The sequence below is a fragment of the Lynx rufus genome, unplaced genomic scaffold (assembly GCF_022079265.1).
Source record: "Lynx rufus isolate CCGP_SWC_20201006 ecotype Redwood Valley unplaced genomic scaffold, mLynRuf1.p SCAF_4, whole genome shotgun sequence".
Taxonomy (NCBI): domain Eukaryota; kingdom Metazoa; phylum Chordata; class Mammalia; order Carnivora; family Felidae; genus Lynx; species Lynx rufus.
The window spans coordinates 102,488,512-102,498,942 of record NW_025814856.1 but is presented as its reverse complement, the minus strand read 5'-3'; the positions used below and the strand labels follow the sequence as shown (position 1 = coordinate 102,498,942).

General features: G+C 37.1%; 1 protein-coding gene across 2 annotated transcripts in view; it reads left to right on the top strand.

The window, feature by feature from the left end:
- The first annotated feature begins 728 nt into the window (after positions 1 to 728).
- Positions 729 to 10,431, top strand: part of ICA1 (islet cell autoantigen 1) — a 129,022-nt gene continuing 119,319 nt past the window's right edge. Inside the window, exons 1-3 of one of the 2 annotated variants that reach the window (XM_047097079.1) lie at positions 729 to 827; positions 4,496 to 4,661; positions 8,692 to 8,764. In XM_047097079.1, the coding sequence (XP_046953035.1) occupies positions 811 to 827; positions 4,496 to 4,661; positions 8,692 to 8,764 (256 nt within the window). In that variant the 5' untranslated portion in view covers positions 729 to 810. The remainder of the gene's footprint in view (positions 828 to 4,495; positions 4,662 to 8,691; positions 8,765 to 10,431) is intronic. The other variant, XM_047097078.1, reaches the window with a different exon arrangement.

Sequence of the window (10,431 nt, the reverse complement as noted above, 5' to 3'; positions counted from 1 at the left end):
ACCAAGGACCTACTTTTCTTCTTTCCTGTGACCCAGAACAGATTAAGAAGCACCAGGGAGTCTGGACCCTCACAACTCTCCCCACCAAACTCTACAGTTAACACATGATCCTTTGTATTTTCTGCCTTCCAATTCTCTTGGGTAGATGGGTGGGTGGGTGGGGTTTCCTGGTTTGGGGTTTCTCGTGCTAATCTTCTCTTTATTGTCCCAATTTTGGTGTATATGCTGCCAAAGTGAGCACATTTATGAAATATTTCTAATCTATAAAGAGACACATAGATGCAATCTATTCACCATCAGTCTTAACAAAGAGAACACTATGAGTACAGTTGAAGCTCCTATGTACCCCTCTTGAATAATATCCCCCACCCACTTCTGCAGTACTAAATGCCATCTGGAATTTAGTGTTTATCATTAGCCATTTTTTGTACCTTTACTATATAATATTTGTATACTTCAGTTATTTTGTATTTTGTGGTCTCATATTTTATATTGTCATTTGCAACCTGCTTTTCTCATGCAATCTGCCTTTTTGCTGCTTATACTTCATCTGGGATATTTCTTCCAGCGTTAAACTATTCTCAACACCAGTGTACAATGTTACTGAGTAATAGTGTTTGGCCCCTAAAATACAATTATAAATGGTTTAGGATTGGAAAATTTTATGTGTGTCAGATTAACATATAATTATAGTGTTAACTGTTAAACATTTGTTTTATTTCAGGTTATAATATAACTTATCCTCTCATGCTTTTTCCCTGCCCCTTCTCCCCAAATCATCAACAGTAGAAAAAAGAAGAAGAAGAAAACATGTCAGGACACAAATGGTAAGTAATTTGTTGTCTTTTCTGAATTGGGAGAGACTAATGAAAGAATAAAGCACATTGTATATGCTCAGTAAATCTGTGTTGCATAGAAAAATCATGATTTAGGGGCGCCTGGGTGGCTCAGTTGGTTGAGCATCTGACTCTTGATTTTGGCTCAGGTCAGGATTCCACGGTTGTGGGATCAAGCCCTAAATCAGGCTCCATGCTAAGCATGGAGCCTACTTAAGATTCTCTCTCTCTCCCTCTGCCCTTCTCCCCTGCTCACTCTCTCTCAAAGAACAAAAACTAAAAAAATATAAGTAAATAGGTAGATAGAAAGGAATCTGTATAAAAAGAAAAAGAAAAATCAGGAGTCACATTAGCAGTAAATAATGTTAGCCGTTGTCCAATATGGAGTTTAGTCAAGTTTAAATATCTTTTCTAAATAAATATGGAAACCAAATAACCAAAAATATTATAAGTTCTTATGTAATGTATATTCTCTTAAGAAATTAATTTACATATAACTTTTCTTTTGAGAATCTAATGGCTTTTCTTACTACCAGTTTTTCAAATGTAATAAGTTGATACTTTTTTTAGCACTATTTTATTTATAGGTTATTAGTGTTATCAGGAAACTTGATATAGGGCAGCTATAAAATAATGAGTGAACACGAACCCAGACTCATTAATTTATAGTCATGACTTCAACCTTCATGAACACTTAGGAGGTAAATATGGTTAGAAGATGATGATGCTGAGTCAAATGTAATCATGGCAATGTTAGCACTGTCACTTACATGCCTATAACACATCTCAGCAGCATATCAAACGTCTTAGAAATTCCAGATCTGCTACAAGCAGTGTTTCTGAACCATTTTGAACTCATGACCGACCAGGCAGGTAGATCTTTGTCATGTTTCATCTCTTGAATTTGTAGCATGAAAAATTGTGATGTGTATTTTCATGTTTCAAGTGTACAATTAATTATAAATATACTTTTAATTTTTTAATTTTATTATTATTTTTTAGGAATATACTTTTTAATCCTTCCTGTCTCAGTAAAGAAGTAATCAGGCCCAAGGCCTCTGTAGTATCAAATGTCAAACCTTAAAAGAATTTTTGCATGTCTTAAAATGTAACAAGTTTTAAAGGATAATTAATAAATGGCTAAGGGATTTAGTTTCCCTGAGTATCACCATTTGCCAGCTTTGTAACCAAGAGTTGTCAGACTGTTTTCTTAATTGTTCCATCTTGCTTCGTTAAGACAAAGGGGTGGCTCCATCCTGTGACCCTCATACTGGCTGTCATACCCTGGCAGCAGACTAGGGAAGTAGGTAGTCATGCACCTAAGAGAGACAGGAGAGCCCTAAGAAGTGGGCACTTCCCCAAAGTCTTTTTCCCTCTAACTCTGCCACCGCATTGCTTGCTGCTGAAATGCAGTGGCTGCAGAAAACATTGAAATGAGCCCTGGCCTGGATTTTAATCCTGTGTGACTTTGGGCAGAATTCGTAAGCTTTTGAAACCTAAGATACCTCATTTGTTAAATGACAGAGGTGAGGGGTGTTCATTAGATCTCTGAAGTCCCTTTGTCTTTGTCTTTTTTTCAAAATGGAAATTTTTTTTAATCCATGACCTTTCACAATAAATAAATAAGTACATAAGTAAGTAAATAAAAGGTACAGTACAAAGAAGTCCACCCTATTCCCCACTCCTAAAAATTCTGTTTCCCCAAAATAGTTTTGGAGGGTATATCCTTCCAGTCTTTTAATGTTTTTTTTTTTTTTAATGTTTAGTTTTGAGAGAGAGAAAGAGAGTGCGAGCCAGGGAGGAGCAGAGAGAGAGGGAGACACCGAATCTGAAGCAGGCTCCAGGCTCTAAGCTGTCAGCACAGAGCCTGACTCGGGGCTCGAAGTCACAGACTGTGAGATCATTACCTGAACCAAAGTCAGATGCTTAACTGACTGAGCCACCCGGTACCCCCTTCCAATCTTTTAAAGCACATATTTATAGAGATAGATTTTCTCTTTTACATAAAAGTTATATACTTTTCCACTTGTTTTCTCTGATGTGAGCTCATAGTAAAACAATTTTTAATTCAAGTATAGTTGACACACAGTGTTAATTAGTTTCAGGTGTAGAGCATAGTGGTTCAACAAGTCTATACATATAAAAAGAAACTTTTAAATAAGGCAGAAACCATGAAGGTCCCCCAAATCCTACTCCTCTAATGATAACCTTTGTAAAGAAGTTATCTGAAACCCCTTTTGACTTTTTAAGAATAAATTTGTGTGTGGAAAATTGTAAATTCCATCTGGAAGGAGAGTAGAAATCACCAAGTTTCAAGGTATAGGTATTTTTATGTAGTAATGTAAAGCAACTTATGCTTTAGGACTCAGGTCTGGCACCTTTGGAGTAGTGATAGCATGCAGTGGAAAAAGGTACATGTCTGCAGAGAGGAGAAACAAGGGATCCTGTGTGGACCTGTGCACTAGGAACTCTAGACAGGAGGAGGGTGTAGACAACATGGGGAGATATAGAACACTATGGCAACATTTCTGTCAATATTTGAGGTGCTCTGGTCTTTTACAGAATTTGATTTCATCTCAATTCTTTTTCTAATTTCTTTTTTACATATACTGTGTCCTTCCTGAAAGAATTTTTTTTTCCTATCTGTATTTTAAACATTTATGTTTAAGAATTTAAAGTTTTAATATCAGGGGCACCTGGTTGGCTCAGTCAGTTAAGCATCCCACTTCGGCTCAGGTCATGATCTCACGGCTCATGAGTTTGAGCCCCACGTTGGGCTTTGTGCTCACAGCTCAGAGCCTGCTTCAGATTCTGTGTCTCTCTCACTCTCTCTGCCCCTTCTCTGCTCTCTCTCTGTCTCTCTTTCTCTCTCTGTCTTTCTCAAAGATAAGTAAACATTTAAAAAAATTTAAATTTTTAGTATCAGAAATCGGTAAAGATTTTTTTAATTGTTTTTTATTTTTTTAATTTCATTTCACTGTGGTAAGACTACTTAACATGAGATGTGCCCTTTTAACAACTTTTTAAGTGTACAATACAGTTAAGTATAGGTACAGTGTTGTACAGCAAGACATCTAGAATTTACTCATCTTGCATAATTGAAACCTTGCACCCCTTCAGTAATGGTTTCCTATTTCCCTCTCACCCCATCCAGCCTCTTGGTAACCACTGTTTTCCTTTCTGATTCTATGAGTTTGACTGTTTTAGGTACCTCTAGGACACATTTTAAATGTGCTATTTTTCAGCCCCTTATCTCTACTTTTCTGCCATCACTTCACTGTCGGCTCTAATGCTAGAGTGGAGAGAACATTGGTGTCTGGCCTTATCTCTATAACTCCCTGGGCTGCTTGAACCAGGCACCCTGCCTAGTTTGGCCTTACTTTCTCCACTTGGAAAAGGAGTATGTCCAACCTGCTGGTAGCTAAACTCTTCAAGGTTTAGCTTCTCAATTTCCTGCAAAAGCCCCTTAGGATTTCCTCACTAACTTTTAAGGTTTCACAGTAAGAGTTGGTTGACTTTTTTGGTGTAATAACCACATAAGAAAGTATCTGTATGTTTGTTAATGTTATTATATAATGGTTAGATAGATTTGTTCACACTAAAATAGCTTAATATTTATGAAAGTCGTGAATAAGATACCTCTTTAAATGTTTTTTTAGCAGTTATCCCTGGGACTTACAGGATCGATATACTCAAGATAAGTCTGTAGTAAATAAGATGCAGCAGAAGTATTGGGAAACGAAGCAAGCCTTTATTAAAGCCACAGGGAAGAAAGAAGATGAGCATGTTGTTGCCTCTGATGCAGACCTGGATGCCAAGCTAGAGGTGAGCTGGTCACCTGGGCAAGCCTAGGTGAGCTTTGTATCTGAAAACATATTGCAAACTAGTTCTTGAGGAAAATCTAGGATGAGGTAAATTCAATTCCAGAATATATATATATAGTTTTTTATTTGAGAGAAAGAGAAAGAATCTTAAGTAGGCTGTAGGCTCCACACTCAGCACGGAGCCCGACGTAGGACTCGATCCCACGACCCTGGAATCGTGACCTGAGCTAAAATCAAGAATCGGGTGCTCACCCAACTGAGCCACCCATGTACCCTAATCCCAGCATATTTTTTAAAAACCTACAAATTCTTGTGTAACCACTAGTATGCTTCAGTTAATTTGTTTTTCAAGTTTGTGGCTGGATTGCATAGCAAGTGGTAAATTCTCAATAAATGCTTGTTGAAAAAAGTTAATGGAATCAGAAACCCACTGCACATGGTATTACACTAGGGTCAGGCAAATACTTACATTCTAAAAAAGGGAAAAGATGATAGCACAAGATCCCAGTAGAGTCTAATAAAATTCTTGAATGAATGAACTAAGCAGATATTTAGTTAGATTAGTTAAAAATACAGTAAGTTGAATTCCTATCTGGTTGACTCCCAAATACTAATATAACTAGTAGAAGGCCCACTAACTCCCTATCTTGCTAGACATTCTGCCAATAGTTTAGATTAAAATTTAAAAAGCCTACTTATCACTTCTGTGAGGAACAGTACACGACCTGCTAAGAATTCAAAATGATCTCTAAATTTAACATCAAAGCTAGGGAGTGCCTGGGGTCTCAATTCGTTGAACATCCAACTCTTGATTTCTGCTCGGGTCATGATCCCAGGGTCATGGGATCGACCCCCGCTTTGGGCTCCACACACAGTGGGAGCTTAAGCTCTGCTTAAGATCCTCTCTCTCCCTCTCTCCTCCTTTCCCTTTGCCCCTCTCCCCCACCCCCTCTCTCAACAAACAAACAAACAAGCATATAAGCTAAAGATAATGAACTGCACATTTAACAGGACTAGAGTAAAAAGCCCAGGATTTCGAAAGGTTATACTGGAACAGAGAGGCTTAAGGGGACCTATATTAGTTCTTGATTGTATAGAAAGGTCTGTCATGTGGGAGAAGGATAATTCATTCTGTGCCTCTGAGGGGAGAACCAGACCCAGGGCCCCTGTTCATAGTATGTATCTTTCATGAAAATATCCCAAATGTTTATGCATTTGTCTGCCTTACTTCCACTAACAGATCAAATTCCATGTCAGCCTTATTCACCATAGTATCCTCAGCCAGACACACTATACACATTCAGTAAATACTAACTGAATCAGTGTGCGTGTTAATGCAATAAATATCAGTTCCCAGCCCTTTCCCCTGTCTCTGGAATTGTTCAAATTGAAGCTAGGTTTGATGGGAATGTTCTAATGGAGATTGCTAACAGTGGAGAAAAGTAGAACCAGGAGGCATCTGTTCTGATTTTAGTATTCTGCATATAATTGAAATGATTATAAATTGCATATGCTTTTCACGTCTTGTACCTTTATTATTTTTCTTTTTAACAACCCAGTAAATACAAGTATTATTCAAAAAGGAATTCAATATGTAATTATTAGTTCATTAAACACAATATTGTAATTTTATTTTTATGCTTATTCGCCCCTGGCAGCATTTTTGCTGAACCAACTGTACTTAAATCAAAATAGCTGCTGTCCGAGGCACATAACATCCACAGTACTTAGTTGAGACTAATAATGTTACACAATAGAGGTGTTTGTTGCAAAAATGTTCAAACTAGTATTGATGTTTGTAGAGAGCATGGATTCCATCAATAAAACATATGTAAATGATGTGGAAACCATTTTGATGTGTTCTTACCCTAAGTTATCCATAGAACACTAGTTTATGAAACAAGAACTTTTATTCTGCCAGCATAAGAAAAGTTTATTGCCAAGTTATAATAATGGTCAGATTCTACTATAATCTGTTGGGAAGTTAATATAGATAGAAATGTTGCACTAAGTTTAAATATGTGTCAAGAATTAGCTGTTAATGAAATATTTTCTCAAAAACAGCTCTTAAGAACAGACAAAAGTAACCTGTGATGGCAGGTCTTTTAGTGAGTGCCACAACATAGTAGATGGTCTTTGGTTTCTTAGTTTGGATGTGGTGAGAAGAGTGTAGGCCTGCAGAAGTGGACATTCCAGAGGTGCGCATTTTATTGCACTTATTTTTTTTAAGTTTATTTATTTTGGAAGAAGTGAGCAAGCGAGGGCATGACGGGGGGAGGGGCAGAGAGACAGGGAGAAAGAGAACCCCAAGCAGGCTCCATGCTGTTAGCACAGAGCCTGACGTGGGGCCCCATCTCATGAACCGTGAGGTCCGTGACCTGAGCCAAAATCGAGTCAAACACTCAACTGACTGAGCCATCCAGGTGCCCCAGTTGCATTTAATTTACACCTCAGTTTTTTAAAAAAAATGAACAGTGACATCAGAACATACTTTTTGAACTTCTTGGTCCTATATTCGGGAATTACTATGTGTTGGTGGTTTGTGACCCAGAATCCTGATATCAAGCATTTGTTAAGGAAGAGATTCAGACTGCTGATTCTCTGTTTTCTTTTATGATAAAGGTTTTTCTTTTCCCTCTCGCTCTTTTCTAAATAGAGGATACAGTGTAATGAAATAAGATATAGCAAAATTTATATTCTTCATGACCAGGTTTTATCATGTTAAGCATTTCAGGAATGTTTTTTAATCTTTTAAGTATATATGCATGCATCTCTTTTTATTAGATAATTGGTCATGTTTATTATGACACACATCCTCTGTTTTTTTTTGTTTTTTTTTCAAATTTTTTTTTAATGTTTATTTATTTTTGAGACAGAGAGAGACAGAGCATGAACGGGGGAGGGTCACAGAGAGAGGGAGACACAGAATCTGAAACAGGCTCCAGGCTCTGAGCTGTCAGCACATACCCCGACGCGGGGCTTGAACCCACCGACCGCGAGATCGTGACCCGAGCCGAAGTCGGACGCTCAACCGACCAAGCCACCCATGCGCCCCTCACATCCTCTGTTTTAACTCAAACAGTGAAGTACTTCATAATACCAACACATAACTATTACATCACCATGGCCAATAAGATCAAAGAGAGGGGGAAAAGTTTTGCTCTGGCTCATTTAGGTGGCTCTTCAGAGACAGAATATTTGCTAGGTTTTCCGACTGATACCAGCCCTGGTCTCTGAGTTGGTAGACAGAGGGTAGAGACAGTGTGAAGTATCTGTTTGATTTTCTCTTGAGCTTGTTTGGGTTTCTGAAGCAAAGACCAGGACCACTGTTGGTTAAAATCTAGTTAGATTCTTCTCAGTATCACCCACCTGCTTTTCCATTAACTTCCTCTGATACGGCCTTGGCATTACATTAGATTTCAAATTATCTGTATATCTTATGAAATCATTGGGAAAATGAATGATCAGGGCTACTAGCTAAACTCCGTTTTACCAGATGTCTTCTAAATTAAATATTCAGCTGGTTGATTTTTGTTGGCTTTTTATAGAGTTGTTTAAGCATGCCATAAAATACATTAGGATCACAAAATAAACTAATGTTGTGTTTTAAATATGATGCTTAATTGAGGGATCCACATTTGAAAAAAAGACATCAAGTGGGAGAAGAAATAAATTAACTTATGAATGAATATTGGGTCTCTGGTTTACCGAGTCCTCTAATTGGTGCCTTCGTTTAGGATTTCTGTTTTTCAGCTATTATTTCAGTAGTCTGGAGGAAATTATTGTTCTGGAGATCTTAATTAAGATCACAAAGATGATGGATTCCAATAAATATAGAATAATGTGAGCATATTTTTAAAGACTCTCGTCACAGTTCCTGCATAGTTTACCACATAACACCAAGCATACTTAGGCTTGCAATCTTATGTTTAGTGAGCAAATCAAACACTATAGTTATGTTCAGTATAATAATTTTTATTTCACTGCTGTCTGGTTTTTTTTTTAACATTTTGTTTGTGTTTTTATTATAGCTGTTTCACTCGATTCAGAGAACCTGTTTGGACTTGTCTAAAGCAATTGTACTCTATCAAAAGAGAATATGTTGTAAGTATGCCCTAAGTATACATATTGATCAGATAAACAGTGAGAAATAGGATATTTTGCCTTAATACATCATTTCATATGTTTAGGAAGTAAGACAAGGAAATTACTATTGAGGAGTGCTGTCTTTGGTCTTTAATTGGTGGGAAGGAGGGTCTCTAATAATTTTATCAGAAATTCTTTACATAGGTTGTATATCATTCAATGCAAATAACTAGAACAAGAACTTTATATTGGGTCTCCCATGAGTAAGTACATATCATTTATTTTCCTAATTATAAAAAAGTTTTCTCAGTTTTATGTTTGGGTTTTAAAAAAAATTGGTGTTGTTTTTATTTGATTGCCCTGGCTCTCTTATATCCAGGTTTGTTCCTCTTAAAATGGAGAGAGAAAGCACATATAGGTAATTCCTTGACTATATTTTGACAATAGCGCTTCTTCATGAGCATTTTTTATGTTGGGTATTGGATTATTGGGAAATAGGATTCTGCCTTAAAGGTATTACTCAGAGTTATCTCTGAAATGCTAAATATCAAGTTATGTGTTAATATGTTTTAAAATGTCCATTCGTAGATGATTTAACAGTATAATTTCTATATTTCTGAGACTAGAACATGGGAAGCTTTTCTGTTTCTGACTGCTGCTAGACCTCTTTCCAATAATCACAAAGTAACAACTGATGATTTTCCTTCATTAGTCTTTAATTAAGACTCTTTGGGGGAAAGTACAAAATCCTAGGACTTAGAGGCAGAATTTGATAAATTTTCTATGTTACTGTTTACTAAGTTAAGACTTCTGGGCTATAGCTTCATAGTCTTGAGTTCTGAGTAAATCAAGACACAGGACATACATCCCCCATCGTTTCTCTATCCCACATCCAGTTAGTCTTAAATGCTGGTTCATTTTGTTGCCTGAATAGCATTCAGTCTCCTTCCTCTCTCCATCTTAGTCTCCATCCTCTCACTATCTTAGTTCATGCCATCACCGTCTATCACTGTCCTACTTGATTTGCTTCAGCTTCCTAAATGATCTCCTTGCCCTCTCCAGCCCATTGTCTATACCACAGTCAAAGAGCTCCCAATGGTCTAAGCTGGGACAATTTGAATAGCAAAATAAATAACAGTAGTTCTGGATTATAACCAATAAAGTAAAGTAAAGTAAATATCCATTAAGTCAGTGTGGAAATAGACAAACAGGGGAGAAGAAACAGCTCTTCCTTATAAAATAGTTTCAGTTAATAAATACAGAAGGAATGAGGGAACCACAAAATCATCATTAGGCAAATACCACAGTAAGAATTGTGGCAGGCAAAGTTCACTGAAAGGTGGCACAATTAATGGGCGAAAGTTTGAGGAGAAACTGGGTATTTTCACAGTGTCATGTATTTCCTTCCAAGATTTTTAATAATTACAAAAGAAAGAAATCATAATTTTACAGTGGAGAAACCCAGTAGACACCACCTGAATCAAGTGATCCAGATTGATACTAGTAGTGACAGTGTGTTGTTAGTATCATGTAGCCCTGGTATCATGCACTAAGAAGGCCACTCCACCTGTGTGGTTTCCTTCACCAAAATCTGTAACCCCAGTCTAATTGTGAGAAATAAGACAAATCCACGTTGAGATACATTCTACAAAATATCTAACCAGTACTCTTAAAGGGCATGAAGG